Genomic DNA, 18620 nt, shown 5'->3' with positions numbered 1-18620 from the left:
TAGCTTGATTTCTGTTAAGATTACACGGAAAGTAAATTATTCAAAGAAATATAAAGGATGCACGTACATACATACATATGAATAGACTGAAAGAAAATATCTTACTGAATTTGCTATGAAATATTAGCCACTGTCTGTTGAAATATGTGGAAACTTTTTGGTACCACCAACAAACATCTAATGAGCCTTTAATGAATATTTAGGTATCTGTGTACTTGGCCTCACTTTTAGCTGTGATCCTTTCTCAGCAGCCTCTGAACTGTGGTTGTTCAGAGTTGTGAAAGTCACACTGGTAATTCAAGCACCTAACTGTGGATTAAAATCCTCAATTTTGAAAAAACTTTGGAAAACTCTCTTTGATATTTAAGTCTATTATCTGAAAATGGGGAGGGTAAGTGCTGGAGAAAAGATTAGTTGTAAATACATCACTGATGCTTTGCATTCATCTAGTTATCGATGTTTACTATATGTGGCAGGAAATATGCACGTAATTGTATAAATATATATCATTCGTATCATACGTAGTTTGTATTGCAAAAGATTCTCATACGCTCTGTAGGCAGGTGTGAGAGATTTGGAGACTATTCTGGCGCAACATAAAAGTGGCATGAATATTTATCTTTTGTTTTGCCTCGCAAGCGTTTGAAAGAGATGAAACCTAGTCTGTCTATATAATTTGGGGAATTTTGGTTTTGGTTGCTTTCTAAAAGCATTCTGTACTTGGAAAACTTTATTAAGAGCCGCTGATCTGAAAGCTAACTGAGGCAATCCTCAGACTTTCTCTCAGAGCAGATGCCTTCAGAAATTTTAATTCAAATCTCTTGGAAATATGGACTCTGAAAAATACCTTGACCCTCCACCCCTGTGATTTCTTTCAGACATCTCTGTCTTATTTGCTTATCCTGGTTACACTGACTCAGTGCAGCCAGGGTTTGGATTTTCAGCATCTTGCCTGAGATCTGTCTGTAAACTCTAAATCCCAAAGAGGGACAATTTCAAGTCCCAACAGTGCAGAAATTCAAATCCTCTGTTCTCCTGCCTCCCACCACAGATGCAGCCCAGAGTGTGTGTGAGTCTGTCTGGGATCTGACAGACCCATAAGACAAAGTGAGAGCAATGCTTTGAACCATTAGTAACATCTTCCCTTCCTGGCGATGCGTTGCTATCCTTTTCCCCAGCAGTGGTTGAAGGTTGATGGTATTGAATGCCCAGAGCTGTGATTTGCTCTGGTTTGAAAGACTTTATAAAAATGTAAGATACTCCTATTAAATCCCAGCCTGACCTATTATTCATTACATCGGGTCGGATTCATCTGTACAGAGAACCAATACAAGACTCCATGTATTTCACATATCCTTTAAGAATTAAATTGACCAGTTGCTGTGCAGAGACTCCAGAAAGGCATTTACATGTCTTTTACATCTCACATCACCAAAGCCTCATCTGAGCTCCACTAAGGGTCCTAATTTGTTGAACTGAATTTTATTCCCTAACACCCCCCCCACCCCCCCCCAACACACACACACAATTAACCCCAATTAGCACACTACCCCATATGACCAAGATGGAAATATAGATATTCAGAGGTTGATTTTTTTGTGGGTGTTTTTTTTTTTTTTTTTTTAAATTAGTTCACCACATGATACTATTAACATGGACAAAGATCAACAGGGCTAAAGCAAATAATAAATATGTATCTGTGGTTAGTGCCTGAGCTCTAATAGAGTTCAAGGCACACAGTCAGGTTTCAAATGGCACCTACTTTCTTTTCTACCTTTTGAACAGATATGACTCAGGTGGACATTTACTCCCCAAGGAACAGTATACTCTCCTGCCCTTTGCCGCAGGTTTTTACCTTCTGAATTTTATTCCACACACGTTCTTTATCACTACTTCTTCCTTCAAGGGTGTCCATGGCATCTGCCATTAGCGACTGCAGCTGTGGCACCAAGATAAAAATTATCAGTGTGGAATTCACACAGAAATAACTTCTCTAAATACACAGATTAAAACCTAATTAAAAAATCATTTGTACGCTGATGATTTTATTACTCATCTTTCACACAACGAGCACTGCCACCTCATCTTTGCTTCAGCCATTACACTGTATTATTGTGGATATAAAATACTTAACAATGGGGAAAAAAATCCTCTGGAAAATTTGTATTTAAGCCTATACGTTTTAATGCAGTAAATGTTTATACTTAGTAAAGGAAGACTTGGGTTGTAAAGAATAAAGGCTCCATATTTCATTCTTTAGCTGTCTGGGATATTCTGTGTCGTACATGAATGCTTTTTAGTATTTTCTCCCAAGGCTAATGTATCATAATTTAAGGCAGCATGTAAAACCTCACAAGAGGACAGCACTAAAGCTGAGATGTTTTTACCGTAGCTGGAAGTATCTAGCTCATTTTCCCTGCTTTTGCTATCCTTTTTCTTTGGCAAACCCCCCCTTCTCCCCATCATTCAGCATAACAGAGCATAAAAACAAGGCTGACAATTTCTAGTGTAAACTATAAAAAGAAGCTGTAGGAAAATACGTGCTAATCAGTCCTTAGTGTTACAGGGAAGGCTAAAATTCAGGTTGGTTGCAGTATTGCCTCACTCCAGTACCTTTCCAGGTTAGTTATAGCATTGCCTCACCCTGCACCCTTCCCAAACACTTAAAAATGTTTCAGCCGCTCTTAATTCAGTAACAGAGAGACAAGGGCTGGATCCAGGATGTCCTCCCATGAGCAGCCATTAGCATCAGTGTTTAGGAACAAACTGAGAGAAACTTGTATTTAATACCTGTGATATTGCCGTGCTCTATTAGGTCTATTCCAAAATGTTTAATTGGTTAAAGTGAACCCAAACAATAGTTTTTGGTGTCTCTTCCCAAATTTTTTACTCATTGCAAGTAGTTGGACAGTAAAAGCATAAGCATTCGTAGAGATATTGTCTCTTCTTTCTATACCTAGATGGGCAGCAGTCTGAGTACATAAGGTGATGAAAGGTAAACCATGGGTGTTTAGGCTCATCTGCCTAAAGATATAAAAATGCTGCCTTGAGGTTCAAGGAGCAGATCTATATTTCCTCGGGTCACTTTTGCATTCAGGTATTTAAAGTTAAAATTCTTTGTCCGTGTCCCAACACTGGGTAAAGGATGCAGGAATCTTTCTTTTGATTCTCTAAATAAATATGCTATGGTCGGTTCCAGCCTGCTTTCTCTGTGCTTGTGCAACCATTAAGTTGAATCTTATTGGTCCAAACATTTGATGAAGTATTTTAATTTTTTTTAAGTCCTGCATCAGTATTCATGAAAAACAAAACTGCAAATTTCTGGCCCTGACTTTAATGTGAAAAGAGCCAAGAACCTGTCAGAAATTTTCCATCACAATACTTTTATGACAGATAATCTCCTATGAATCCAGAATAGACGCAGTCCAGAGATTAAGGGTATTAAGGGCAGAATGGGCAAAGCACAGATCCTACATCAAATCAGGCAAAGGAGGAACTGGTCAGGGAAAGAGGAGGATTTCTCCATCTCTTTTCTTGGAGTGATTCTCTCTGAAAAACTGGTTGAACAGCACCTACCAGGACTGGGACCGGGACCAGGGTCTGTCACCCCTAAGGGGCTGCTCTGACAGACCAACCAGGCTGGAGGTTTCGCTGCTTTGGGCAAAAATTTAAAACAAGAAACCTTTCCAATTAAAATTTCACTGATATTGATACAAGCCCGTGAAAAGTGTCCAGTGTGTGCTCTGGTTTTAATTTTTATCACCCGAAGTTTTTCACCGGCTCCTTTGGCAGACAAACTGTTCATGCAACAAGAGTGGGCAGTTGGCAAACCACAGTAATTCTCCCAAAGTTGATTTTTTTTTTTTTTTTTTTTGGAAAATCCCCTCCAAGGAAAAATGCGGCATTTTTAAAAATATCTTGTCCTCATTTGATTTTAAATTGAAATAGCTTTCCATTTTTTTAACAAGCTTTCATCTTGATTTATGATGCACAAATATGGTGACACTGAAATCATAAACCTTGGAAAGATTTTCTTCAGGGTTTTTCCCCATTTATATTAAACTGTTCAAGCTAATTGAAATCTTTATTTTTCCAGGGTCTATGAATAAATACTGATCTAAAAAGGCCTCAGCTGAGGTTCTCTGTGCCATAGATTAGAACTCTATTTATTTAGTTACAGGAAGACATTTACACAGAAGAGTTTATAACTGAAATGCCTTTGGGATCCTTGCTGTATCAGTGCAAATTGCATTATTATAAATTCAGTGTATTTTAAACTTTATACAACTTATACTGTATGTGACAATAAACATTTGGCATGTTTAGCATTTTCTAACTCACACAATTTAACTGCCTTCCTTGGTCATAAAGCCTTATCTCAGTTATACCAATGTAAATTTAGAATGACCTCAGAGATATTACTTTAAATTTTTATTAGTACGAGTGAGATTAGAGTTTGGCCAGCTCAGTTTTCTTCATGGAAAAATTTATCTATGTCTTAAAAAAGTTGCTGAAGAGTGAGGAGCGCATGGAGTCAGCATGGGTGCTGTGATTCTGACCCCATGGCCATGGTGGGGCTGCCTCCATAGCATCCACTGAATCACACCAGTACAGCCCAGTCCTGTAGATGTTTCGTCCTGCCCAGGCTCCAGTGAAATGAGGAGGATGACAGGGAGGCTGAGCAAGCGAGAATTTTTCATTTGCTCCTTGGATGGTCTGGGCGTGCAGACCCAACGATGGGCAGCAGTGTTCTGCTCTTGATGCACTTGTGTTGTGGTGGGGACATGGTCCCTACTGGCATACGAGGAGCCTGTGCCATGTGGGCTGGTGCCACCAGGAAAGATAAAGCCCATAAATCACTCCCTAGTGAAGTCACTCTGCAAGTTCTTGCTTGCAGTCATGTGCCTTAACACTGTGGTGTCTGAAGTTCACTAAAAAATATTTTAGCTACAAAGCCTCTGAGCCTCCACTTGCTTTCACAGACTAGATATATTTTACAGCAGGATGACAGAACAAGGAAAAATAAATGAATGCTGAATTAATACATTTTAATGCTCTGGACAGGGTAGCTGGTAGAAATTTTCTGCCTTTATTCTTTTAAAAACCATTTTTACCTTGGGCTCAGTAAACAAAGCATATGTGTTTCATTGAAAGATTTACAACCTGTCACTTCAATCTCCAAGTGCAGACCCTCGTCCTGCCCAGTCCTACCCCTAAGAGACTGAAGACCTTTGTCTGGGGTGGCCTAGAGCCTCCCCTAAAAAGCTCTCCAGGGAAGTCAGGCTTATGATTACTACATGACAAGATACAGACAACAGTGTAATAGCCTGTGCCTAACGTGTGATGTACTGAAAATATTGTACCCTAGAGAAAAACCTATCACCGAAATATCTACCAATAACTCAAGACCCTTTAGTCAGCCTTGAAATGTGGGCCTGCTGAAGTTTAATACTAGAAAACTTGCATCAAAAGGAGAATGTCTTTTAATAACACAGTTTCTTTGCAATGTCGTTTCCCCTTATCTCGAGCCCAGACTTCAAAGTCTGGCAACCACCTCCTGCAGTTGCAGGCCGCTGCTCATCTTCCCTAAAGCAAGCTGCTGTGAAGCTTTAATTCTACAGAGCTTAGGAGCTTTGCGGGACTGCAAACAAATGTCAAGGGACCGGCTTTGGGAAAACAACGAGTTTTTAGTGAACTGAAGTTGGATCACCAAAATTGGACTGTATTTAAATGCAGAGACTGTAGAGGGACTGTTTTGTTTGGTTTTGGTGTTTTTTTTTTTTTTTTCTAGAATGAAATGTTTAAATTTTGCACGTACGTGAGCTCCCTCCTCCCTCCCCATCAGAAAACCCGACAGCCTCATGGAAGAATAATCGTATGGTACCTTCTGATTGCAGCTTATAGATATACTATCAAGCTATTAATGAGTCTTAGTCTTGCAACAGCCCTTCTAGCATCACTGCCCTCATTTTACAAAAGGAAAACAAAAGCATAGTAGGTAGAGGAGCTTGTTCAGAGACAGGGACGAAGTCATAGATGGGGCCAGGAAAGAAAATATTTTCTTTCCTTTCCTCCCTCTCCTCAGCTTTAACTAGTTTTGGCCTGTTTTGCTGCAGGTGGCTTCTGATGTTAGATATCTTAAAGTAGCATGATCTGAATAATTGCAATCATTTTCCCAGACTGATCTGGGGAGGTTTGGGGGAAAAGAAGAGGTTTTAAAAATATGCCTACAGATGAGTCATGCTGGTTCTATAAAAGTCATCCTTGCAGGTGATTAGCACCTCCTCTGACAAGGCACTGCAGTAGGATTTTAAAACTACTTCAGGTCCGCACATTCAAAAAAATTACTTCCAAATTGTAGTGCAGTGCTCTGCCTCAGTCCTTCCCTCCCTGGCTCCCTGCCTCTAAAGGCCGAAATAAGTATTAGAAATAAATACTTACCAGTTCGGCATCCTGCTGACTGACATCCTGCAGGTAGGGAATGGTTGCTAGCTCAGCCATCGCTTGATTAATCACTTGGGACTGTTCCTTGAATCTCTGCAAATGGCCGAGGAGGCTGGCATAATGCAACTTCTCTATCCCAGGTGAACACGCACAGTGATCGTCCTGTTTTCGCAGCAAAAGCAAGTAGGTTAGAAAAGAGTAGCAGAAAACACACTTATCCTTTGAGTCCTCTGCCTTGAGGCTTATCATATATTTGTAAAGGTAATACTATAAGCAATACGACATCCAGCACCTTTAAGATAATGCTGCTGACAATCTTTATAGAGGGAAGAAAAAAAGACTTTCTTGCCACAATCTCTCTAGTAGTACTAGAAAAATAAATATGTAGTCATAATATATGTGAAGGGGAGTCAACAGATAACAAACATGAATGCAATTTTCTCATTTGGAAATGGCTTTTCCATAATCCCCTCCATTAAATATTACCTGACTTCTATGGATTGCTTTTAAAATTTCAGTGAAGAGGTTGAGGAAACTGTGCAGTGTGTCAGCTTATGGTTTGTTTGCAGACTAGGCAAATCCATAGTTTTCAAATATATAACCCTGAGGGACTAAAACCTGCAGAGGTGGTCTCTGATCATCCAGGCAGCTAGGCACATGGTAAATTTTAAGCATGTGAACATAGAAACTCAGCCAAATGCTTGCATAAAATCTCAGCACCTGCTGAAGTGTTTGATGGATGGCAGCCTTACCACCATATTTTCAAAAGTATTCTGATGCCAAAAATGCAAATAAGCACCCTAGTGAGATTTTCAAAAGCAATTTGGCCTAGATTCCTGACGAGATGTAGCCATTGCATATCTGAATGCTCAGCCCATCAGAGTGAAATTTCCATTCATCTAATCAGGGTTTTGAATGTATTTAAGTGTTTGAAATTCCAAGAATTGGCATCAATTTTCAAAACCACTTCCAGTATTTTTAGCAGACCTTTGTTCCAGCAGTTACATATGGTGGCATGCTGATGCTGCCATTTACAGAAACATCCAGGTAGGTGATCCCAGGTCCAATTGTATATTGAACAGGGTGAAGGGAAAGTTTTGAATGACTGTTTTTTTCAATAAATTATATCCCATTTTTAAAATGAACTTCTCTTGGCAAAGAATCTTGATCATTTGGTTTGATCTTGATCTTGGTTTTGCAGGAATTTGCATTAGGTAAGCATCTAGTGTTATCAAAATTATTATCGACGTAGCTCTTGCATCAAGTCTAACAACGTAATAACAATGATGTTCTTGCTTTTGATATGTCTTACAAGAATAATAATGGAAAAAAAGCTTAGTTTTCTTTTAACTCTAGAAAAATATAAATACCCCTTTTAATACAATACCTAATATAATTGTAAAATAGTATGAAATAAAAGACCATGCACTAGAGAGCAACGGCAGGAATGAAGCTATAATCTGGGAGCTCCAGATATGAAAGCAACTGAAAAAGAAAGAGCTGAGCCAATGAACTGGTGTTTCCATTAGCTGAAGGAGAAAATCAAGCACTGCAGAGGGAAAAGGCGCTCTGGTCAGCAGTTCTCTGGAGTATTGCAGATAGCTCCAGTCAGCTGTGTTTGGAGAGGTTAATTTAAACCCAAGCATCATGGAGCAGAGAAGCCAGCACGGTAGGGGATACCTCTTTTGAGAGAAGTGTGGTTTGATTAGTCTATTAATGAAAATGCCAAGAGCTTATTATTCTTCTCAATAAACATAATGCAGGGCTAAATTCCAAAGAGAGCAAACAACTGAAAAGGGAAGGAGAGAGAAAAGACAATGATAACAGAAGGACCATTGTGTATAAATAGGTACAAATAAGACTGGGGTGGCAATTAAGCTTCTTATAATTCAGGTTGAAGGTCCGTAGTGTTTCACCACGAGCAGAAAAGGCAGAAGGCTTAACTAGTGAGGACCCACCTCTGTAACCCCTTTCCCTACTACCAGAACCCTGACTCACACAAACCCAACAGGCTAGTTCGAAGATGGATTTCACTCAATTTATGAGTAGGATATTAAGTGACACAAAGGTGTATCATAGCAGGTGGTTTGACTCGAGGAGCCAGGAGGGCCCTTCCAGGCCTACCTTCTCATCAACTTCTGTTGACCCACCTCTAAGAAGGGAGACCAGGGCAACCTTCTTACCAACTATTTTTATCACCTGAAGTGTCCTTTTCTGAGGTCCTGACCTAGTAGTAGTAGGAGACATCAGCAAGAAAAAACATGTCTGTGATCTCCAATATATGAAATTATAAACGTGATACAATCTAGTTAGCATGGCACTAAAGCAAGGAGCAAAATGGAGCCCCGTCTCCACCTGATTGAAAGCCAGATAGCTGTGTCCCCAGGTAGAGCTGTGAGCATTAAAATAAGGAGAAGCAATCAGTTAATGAGAGAGAAAGAGGGCTCTTATCATCATGAAATATGCTCACAACATTTTAGATGCAGCAAAAGGTTTTCCCCTGCTATTCTTGAAATCCACCCAAAACCTTTTTGTATAAGCACTAAGAAATTAGTATATTGAGTCATCAGCTAAGAAAGCAGGTAAAAATCCTCTCTCATCGTGCTGTGTCTGTTGGGGGCTTCTCCAATGATTAAGAAAGTAAAGGCAAAAAGAAAACAATTTTTTCACTGCTTGACTCTCCAGAAAAATATGAGACCATGCCATGTAGCTATGGGAAACAAATCGGGCATCTGTGCCAACGTGCACTCTGTGGACATAGCAATGCTATTTAAGTTTATAGTAGGTTGGAAGTAAATAAATAAATAACCGACAGTGGGGTTTTTTTGAAGGGATTAGAGGAGTTTGAACATTGTCGGAGGTGGCGTTTCAGTGACAGTGAAAAATGCAGAAAGAGAAAGTAAATAACTGCTGCTGGCAGGAGAAAAAATTCTACGGGGAACTGAACCACATGATGAGAATTACATGAACTGGAGCAGGATTCAAGGGGCTACTAAGCTGCAGTAAAAAAACATAATAAAGTGGCCAAGTAATCAGATAAAGATGAAACCAGCTCAGGTAGGCACAGTGAAGGTTAAGTAAAGAGCAAACTTTAATGGAGACTTCAGTGAAAATGAGTTGGCTCCTTTAACAAAGAGATACACATTTGAGAATCAGTTAGCAAAGGAACCAACAAATGCAATATATGGAGTCACAGTGGCATCCTGGTTAGAAATGCAGTAACATATGGAGACAATACATTATTAAATTATGATAGTCACTTTCTGAATGGGCCTCACCCCTATTGTCTGGCATTCCAAGGAGAATTTAAAGAAAAAAGTAAAAATGATCAGTTGATGGACTTTCTCCTGAGGACTTTATTCATAATGGACAGTCTAGCCTGAGGTGGGGGTCCTCTCAAGAGACAGCTTTCTTCAGAATACTTTTTGCTCCACAAATTCCCTTTAAACAAACAAACCATAAAAATAAAGGGGTGTTTATCCCCAGAGGTGTCTTTAAAGACCTTCCTTCTAGGAGAGAAATAAGGTCCTGATGTGCAAGGATCAGCCCTGTGGCATCCTCATTCCTCTGACCTTGGGATGAAAAAGCACCTACAAAAAAGCAGATCAGCCTGTTCTGGATGGAGCTTACCTGCTATTGCTAAATACCCAGCACTAACAACGAGTAAAGATAAGACAGGCTTTCATTGCCAAAAGGAGCTGGAGAGCACATGAGAGGAGTGAATCATGTGTCCTCTCATGTATTGAGAATTTTGGGATGATGCCCCTACTTTTTTGCTTTTCTCTATACTCAAGATAGGAGTCATCCCTTATGCCAATTCTATTTATAAATGAAGTTGAATTGCTGAGTGCTAAAGAAAAAGAAAAGTGGTTGGTCAGCCTGGATTTAAAACAGGATCTGTCATGTCCAATACCTGTGGCATGTTTAACTACCAGCTTTAAGAGCACCACTTTGCAAAAGTCTGGAATGCCCCCCAGTAGTCCTTCTTTTCTTTTGTGGAGTCTTTACCACATTTTTTCAGCTCAAAATCTGAATGAAGTTATGCCTTGCGAGCAGCTCTGTAGTGTATTGCAATAACAAGTGGAAAAAATCCATCATGGTATTTCTTTAATGCCCTTGGTATCCTCCAGAAAATGTGTATGCTGAAATCTGTATGTAGGAAACGCTTCCCCTCTACTTTAAAAAATAGACAACAAAGCAGTGAGATCTGTAAATGTATGCATCATGCTGTGAATCATATGGTAAGTTTTGTTCACCTTTATAATATGAGCAGTCTAATAAGCCCTTTTAGCCACTGTTTCTCCTGTTAAGTAGCATCATCTGCCATTGACATGGGACTGCAGCAGGAGAAAGGCAAATCTGGTGTGTACAAAGCAGCAGAAATCACCCCAGTGAAATCACTTGAGAGAATAACCACTTGTCAGGGCTGGTAATCTTGGCTGGAATATGAGTAGTTGAAGGTCTGAGTGATATATATATATTTTTAAGGCAAATAAAATAACCTTTGTGTCATGGTATGAGTTTATGGCATTTCCCCACCAGCAGCAGATGATGCTGTGCGGGGACCAGACTGTGACATTCTTTCTCAAATGTTTCTTGCTTTACAATACACAAATGTCCCCTTGATTTAAATGGGACTGGCTGTTCTTTATGAAGAAGTGGGGCCAACAGAAAATGTTCTGCTTTTTTAACCTTTAACTGCACGTCTTACCAACAGCGGTGTGTGTATAAATCATATAATTAGCTGCAAAACTGAGGCGGCAGAACCGACTTACATTGTTGCCATGGCTTAATAAGCTTTGCTTTAGCACTGAGATGTTTTGTCGGAAAAAAAAATCTGATTAGGACAAGCATTTTGGATTGTATGCTTGCATCTGCAAATGAAGAAGAGGGCAAAAAAGTATGTTTGTTCTATTAAAAACCAAGTATATTCTTTTGTCTTCTCAAAGTAAGTTGTAAAGCTAGAGTCTGTATCTGAAGTTTGTCTTGTAGAAGCTTTTTATTTAGTTTGTGTGTGATGGAAATATGATGGAATTGTATTTCTAGCTTGAAGAATATTTTGGAATACTTTCAAGGAAGCAAAAGTGGCCAAATCTCTGCCAGGTCCATAAAGAGATTTTAATCACCAGTAGCGGAGCAGTCCTGGCTCTGTGCCTATCTGCATTATCAGGTATAATTGGCTTTGACATTTGCTCTTTGGGTCAGAGGTTCTGTCTTGCCTGGATCATTCAACGATATGGAAAGTGAAGGAAAAGTGAATATGTTTCCATCAATAACGTATGTGGAATTGGCATTGGTTTCTTCTAACTCAGTGATAATTTCTTCCACCTTGGGGCTTTGCTCCTGTCCATTAAAGCTCCCATACTGACACCCAGGTGGTGGGTCTAAATCTACAGGGCCATGTTCAGACCTGTTATCCCATTCCTGCTGCTGCTGGAGGTGGCGCTGGGCTAGACCTTGCCTGAACCATGGGGATGCTATGCTGACCAGTTTGCCGCTGACTTCAGTGGTGCTGGAATTTCACCCTATATTTTTGGGAGCCCTCTTCTGTTTCAGCAAGAATATTTAAATGTATGAGGTGAGGTCTAGAGCTGGTAGAACATATTACTGTATAGGAGTAGTGTAAATTCATACAGATAGTGAAGACTGGCTTGAGCAATCCTAACACACCACTCTGCTCTCATCTCTTACATGATGACTCTGTTTTCTTTTCCCTGTACCCTGGATACCAGACACCACGTATCTCTGCTTGAACTGTGTGGTCCCATTCCTCCAAATTAATTTCCAGAATAGGGTAGTTATATGGAATGCAAAAGATATCTGATTTCAAAGCTTTTTTTTTCTCTTCCTTATACTCTTTAGAGACTGAATAACAGCAACAGAGGAATCTCACCTCTAGAAGCTCTATGTTATATCCAAAGAGAGAATTGTGGGGGTCAAAAAAAAGTTTAAAAATCAGAGTTTTACTGGGGCTTCCAAGAACACCAGGGTTTTATTCTGTTTCCAGCACCCAGCCCACTGTCTGTTTATAGTTTTAGCTCCTTAAATGTTTGAAGTGCAATGCACGCAGCAATAACAGATATTTCACTTTCCTAGAGATGCCACTTCTATTAGCCTGCACATCAATAACTTGGGCTTTTGGTCATCTGAAGCCAACAGCACATGGCTTCAGGAAAGAACTGGAAAGAAGCAGCTGTGTGTTTCCTCGGGGGTGTCTGCCCTCAGCCTGCTCCATCTGCCTCACACCGATGCAGATGCTTTATGAGCGCCCGTTTTGGCGAAGCACTAAGCACCTTTACCTCCCACTAAGCAAGCGAGTTCAAGCACTCAGTGTTGTTTCAGCAGCTGCTCCCTGAGAGTAAAGGAGATATAGCTTCCCCAAATATCTAGCTAATGTTTCTTCCTTGCTAGGGGTTGCTAAGTAGCAGTTTTTGTCAACCTCCTATCTGGTATCAAAACCTAAGAATATAAATCCTGTGATTTGCTAAGACACCCCTGACGAGGAAATGGCTCTGAATCCTTCAACATACAGAAAACTAAAAAACCGTTATCGCTAGGGAAGAAGCGTTAACATTAGCATTTACAATCTGTGGAGGAGAGGCTTCTTCCACTTATTTTCAGGAGAATAATTTAAGAATTGCATTAAAACAGTCTAGTCTACATGCAAATTTGATTTTTGACCTTTTGTGCTAATCAAAAGCCATGGTGCTAAAAAGCTGTGTACATTATTGCAGAAAGTATGGAGCAGAATTAACTAATATACCTTCAATATGGTTGTAACAGATTTGAAGGTTATTTCATATACTTCACTACACAGGGATCGGGATCTAAATCACTAGAAATGCTTCAAGTAGCAATTATTAACTCTTGATGGAGATCCGGGTGGTATGTGTAGTATACTATGGGTAGCAAATATAGCAAGTAGTTTTGGTGGTTACATGAAGTAGGGATATAATAGGCCTTAAAGATTTGAGAAAATTGCATGCAAAGAGTTTTTAAATAAACTGGGTACACTGTTAAATAATTAGGGTTACTTTTAAAAAGTATCTAAGCCCCATTTGAACTCTGTTCCTAACACATTTCACTAAGCATTTCTGGACACAGGAGGAGCATGTGCAAAATGAATTACCCACAAAAAAGCACACGTCATTCACACACATAGAGGCTTCTGCCACCATACACACTACATGCCAGAAATTACATTTTATACTTACAGTTAATTTGGTGCTTCTTATAAAATTTATTACTGGCAGGATCTTTTTCGCAGTGTTCTCCCAATACATTTTTGTTTCTTCTTCTGTGAGAGGACTGAACGGAGTTTCCTGGTCTAGGAAAGGGAATCACAAAACCATATACTGTGTTTATTATATATGTTTTCCGTAGAGTATCTAGCAAGATGACAGGTAAAGTGGAGGAGGAAGGAGGATGGGGATAGCTGTCTGGACAGTCAAGGCTGCCAGCACAGAGAAATGGGTCCCAAGAAACTCCTCAAACCCTCTCATTTAGCAAGGATCATGGAGGTTACTTCTGAGCTATCCCAGCTATTAGGCAAGTTGGCGTACCTGAAAAGATTGGCAGTTTTCTACTTGACAGCCTTTCCAATATTTTTCCAATACGTTTGTTTCTGAAACCCAGAGTCAGTGAGTACTTCTGGGGAGGCAGAGACAGCCACTCAGCCGTCTGTGGCAAGATGTGAAGTCCATGAGGTTCTGGAATACGGAAATAAAAATAATTTCCACTGTCACATTTCAATTGTAAGAGAGTTACCTTTTTTTGAGGGGGGGGGGGGGGGAAGGAATTCTAAGGAGGAGTGAAAAGTGATCTAGAAATCTTGCCAAAACAAAGGTGGCTAAACCAACCCATCCAGCTATAACACGGTTTTGAAATTCCAGACTTTGCAACCTTTTGCATCAACAGCTTAAATTTTGCTGAGGCATAAGATAAACATGTTCTTTCCATTTAGGCACTTTGCAGTGCTGATCATCTAAAGCATTAATAACTCAACACTTCAGTAACAAAACATCCTGATCTTTTAACTGCAAAGGAAGCTGTTTTATTGTTCCCTGAATTTGTGAGGTTTGATTTCCTACAGATTTGTGCATTTGCCATCACCACCACCATAATCCCAGGCTTCCTGCATGTCCCTTCTCATCCACCCAGCTGGCATGTGACAGCCTGTGCTGTAGCTTGTCCAGAGTTTGTGACTGCTACTGCCAAAAAACCTGTGTATCCACTGACTCGGTCTGCCCTGACCTCGTCGAGGACAGATGCTCAGAGCAATTGTATAAACCACCTTTGCTTAGGGAACCAGACCAGTTCTTTCCTCCCTCACCTTCCCCTGCAAAAAATAAACCTAGATTGAATGTCAGTGTCACTTTTCACAAAGGAGTGCTCTGTTTTCAGTGAGCTCTGCTTTTAAGATGCCAGGCTGTGCGATCACAGTGACAAATGGAGAACCCCACTCAGAGCTCTCTGGACTTACCCCTCTATAAATCAAAGCGAGTGGACCTGATATTTCCCTTGCAGCATATTCTGCTTCTGATGGATTCTCAATTTTTCAACAAACTGCATTGTACACTTGGATTTAAATGTGTATCTGCTCCTTTTCCTTGGCAATAAGGAAAACTTTGAAATCAGTTCAGTCCTTACACTCTAGCAGAACTTGGACAAAAATGGATGGATGATTGCTACAGAATAGGAAGGTTATTTAAAATAACATGTTCGTGAGACATCTGGTATTTCACACCCACTGTTAAAATGGGGCTTAGCTCATATTTTTAATTTCACCTATGTGAGATACAGACCCGCGGGTTGAATGCTCCGTGGTACCACACTGACAATGAGCTAAACTTGTCTCTTGTGATTTCTTTTCTTTGGTGGGCAGTGTGATTTTAGGTTGGATCTGAATAGATAAGTTGAGTAACCCTTACTGCTTTGATTGACTTCACCTAACACTGTTGTGAGTTATCTCAGCATCAAGTCTAGGAAAAGAAGCTGCGTCTGCTCTGTCTGAGAGGGTTTCCAGTACAGAAGAGAGGGAGGTCGGGAGAGGTCCTGCCTGCGTGAGACCTCTCACACCACTGCACTCTCAAAACCTTGATACCCATACTATTTTCTCTTGGCTATCTATCTCATTTAATTCCTAGAAACTTCAGTGATCCCAGAACCTGCACTCAAAGAAACTTGTATAAAATTGAAGCAATTCTTTTAACCGGTAGGTTTTTATAAACAAAAGTATCGGAAGGCAGAACTGTCTCTATTCAATCTGTTTTATAATTGACTTAAGTACTATAGGACTGGGATCTTTTACCCCCCTTTTTTTTCTCCTTCTTTCTCTTCCTTATTGGGAGGAGTAAGAAAACGACTGGTGACATTTTCAGAGTCATTCAGTGATTTATGAACACTAACTGAGTTTTGGTGCCACACTTGCACAGTTTTGCTGCTTATATGCTCCTGAAAGACTCACCCTTGCTGTAAACTGAGGGAGTTATGTAAAATATGAACTTGTCTTTTTAAAAATCAGATTCTGAGAGTTTTATTTTATGCTCCTTTTAATGCCGATACTTTTGTACCAGGAAATTGTCCACGAAGTCACATCAGCAAGTAAAGGGTAGACAGGGATTTTACAGCCTCTGTCATAGATAAGTCCTCATTTTCCCTCTTTGAACAACCCCAAAGCTACTGCCAGAAGCCCAATACACGGGTGGTCTGCAACTTGCAAACACAATCTAGTTTTATACTGGTTTCCTAAGCAAAACAAAGATGAACAAAACAAGTTTTCTTCTGTTAAATATTTGCACAGTTTTGTAGGAAACACTTGATTTCCTAATTCCTATTTGTGTTTTTCAAATAGATTTTCTTTTCTTCCCAGAGACACAATGTGTATCCTCTGGCAGTCTGATTTATCTGCAGGGTGCTGGAGCTCAGCGGTGGTGTGAGGACTAAGCCATCATCTCCGACCTGAGTGTATCTCTGGCAGGGAGTGGGCAGCACCTCAGCCTTTCTGACCACCCTGCTGGAAGTGGCAGTGAGGGGTGAACTACACATCTAGCTTGTGTGACAAATATAGAGGCTTTCCAGAATTCGATTTGAGCAATGTATTTTCACCATTATGTTTCTCAATCACAAACTCAAAGCCAAGTGTTATCAGGGTCAACCGTGTTTCAAGTCACCAGGTTAATGATAGTAAGAAATGACTTTTATCCCCCTCTCTCTCTTTTGCCAAAATGTCATGCCCATTCCTCCTGAAATAAGGCTGTGGTCACCAGAATTTAAGCATCTATTTACTCCAGGAGATGCTATTTGAGTTCACTTTGCCAGGATCTGCAGGGATGATCATTGGTGACCAATGGAAATCCATTGAGATGGAATGAGCTGGGGTCTTGCTGTCATCACACTACACTGAAAATCTACCTCTGAATGAAAGTTTAGTTGCAATAATGAAATTCGACAATGGAAACGTGGGCTTCATGGATACAAACTGTCTTTATAGAGATTTGCAGTGTGAAGTCTTTACTTTGCCTAAGCACTGATTTGGTTACCTAAATCCTGTACAATCATAGATCAAATGTCAGAAGTTAATTCCCCCCTTCCCTGTGAACTGTAGAAATGTCTTGAGTTTAAGCTCCAGACTCTCTCAAACTCTCTTCAAGTCAGCCACACACATACAAGCAATATACAGTGCTTAAGAGCATGTGAAATCTGCTGTTACCTGTATATATGTGCTCCACGTAATCAGGGTGCCTTTTAGCAAACATGTTCTTTATCTTGTTTATTTTGTCAGCCTTGAGTTCTGTCACAAATGGTGTGTACATAACCGAAAAAGATACTTCTCTAGTGATGGCTTCTTCAATCATAGCCTAAAAAAGGGTTAAAAATTCATGTCAGTTAACGGCTAGTTAAAAAAAAAAAATTAAAAATTGCTTTCTCAGATTATATTTTCCCTTTAATAATTGCACAGTCATGCAAAGATAACATATTTTGGTCCTGAATATTAATTAGAGGGGAATTTAAATTAGTTCCAGAAAACACTGCCTATCTATACTCAGAAAATCAATTTAATGGAGAAAGAACATTTGTAAACAGTTTTCAGTGCACCGAGCCTATGTCTTCAATGAGGAGAAAAGTATTAGATAAATTATCTTTTAGATGAAAAGAAGAAAGGGATTCCATGCTCTCTGAAGGTCACATCTTCCATCTGAGGGTTTTATTTAGTCCTTGGGAGCTGGTTAAACAATACTAAGCATTCATATTACCCCTTGGGTTGGCATGAATCAGACACTGTGCCTATACGGAATATTAGTCTTAAAATATTGCATTTAAACACCATTTGCATTAAGATTAAAATTCACTCCTGTGCAGAGGGCAACACGAAGCTTATGAACCTTGTCATCCCTTAGAAATGACTCAAATGATGCATTGTGCTGGTCTTACGCAGAGAGGTGGATTTCACACTCGGTGGACCCCAATGAACTGGTTGGTGCTGGAACTGCCAGGAGGAGCCACCAGCCTGGAAACAGCCTTGCTCAGCACCCTTATCGATCAGGGCAAGGGAGGTTGAGCTGCAGTCCCTCCTGGGTTAGGGTTTGGGAAAGAACATGCTCAGCACTGCTTTGGCTGCAGCTGTGGCTAACAAAGATTTTGTCTTCTTGACGTGGGCAGTCCGTTCTGGAAACTGGGGGAACAGCAAAGCTTCATACATGTAACATGGCAAAAGCGTAAGCAGGGTTCTGTTCACAGTCTGAACACAAAGTTAATAAAGATGGTCAGACAAGCATGAGAGGAAAACACATATATATATTTAACAGGGTGTACAAATCTCCCAGATCACCTTATACACTGAAGTGATTCACAGAAGGTATCATTATGGGAATAGCTTGGCATTTTATTGACATGTCCTCACTTCTGCTCCCCAGTCTATCCTCCACCTATGTAAAATTACCCAAGACATAGTGTGCCTCCGTGAGTCATTTGTTTAGCTGATAACTGCTCCCACCAACCCAGAATGGAAGGCTGAGAGTGCCAACTGGTTAAGTATCTATGTCCTTCTCTTTAATGGCTTTAGACAAGAGGTTCTCTGGTATGGTCTTATGCCAATTTATTTTCATCCTGTTTATTGGTATGGGGTGTGCAGAAATACCATAGAAATGCTATAATTATTTTGAGCAGATATTGGG

General features: G+C 40.1%; 1 protein-coding gene across 1 annotated transcript in view; it reads right to left on the bottom strand.

Annotated features, from left to right (window-relative positions):
- The window catches only part of SPATA16 (spermatogenesis associated 16), an 83833-nt gene that overhangs the window by 14921 nt on the left and 50292 nt on the right, over nt 1–18620 (bottom strand). The window contains exons 5-9 of the mRNA XM_074912097.1: nt 17156–17303; nt 14007–14153; nt 13659–13771; nt 6442–6606; nt 1856–1939 (exon numbers count right to left, since the gene is read on the bottom strand). Of these exons, the coding sequence (XP_074768198.1) occupies nt 1856–1939; nt 6442–6606; nt 13659–13771; nt 14007–14153; nt 17156–17303 (657 nt within the window). The remainder of the gene's footprint in view (nt 1–1855; nt 1940–6441; nt 6607–13658; nt 13772–14006; nt 14154–17155; nt 17304–18620) is intronic.

This window comes from Athene noctua, chromosome 8 (genome assembly GCF_965140245.1).
Source record: "Athene noctua chromosome 8, bAthNoc1.hap1.1, whole genome shotgun sequence".
NCBI classification, from domain to species: domain Eukaryota; kingdom Metazoa; phylum Chordata; class Aves; order Strigiformes; family Strigidae; genus Athene; species Athene noctua.
The sequence above is the reverse complement of the archived record's forward strand: the minus strand, read 5'-3'. Positions and strand labels throughout refer to the sequence as shown.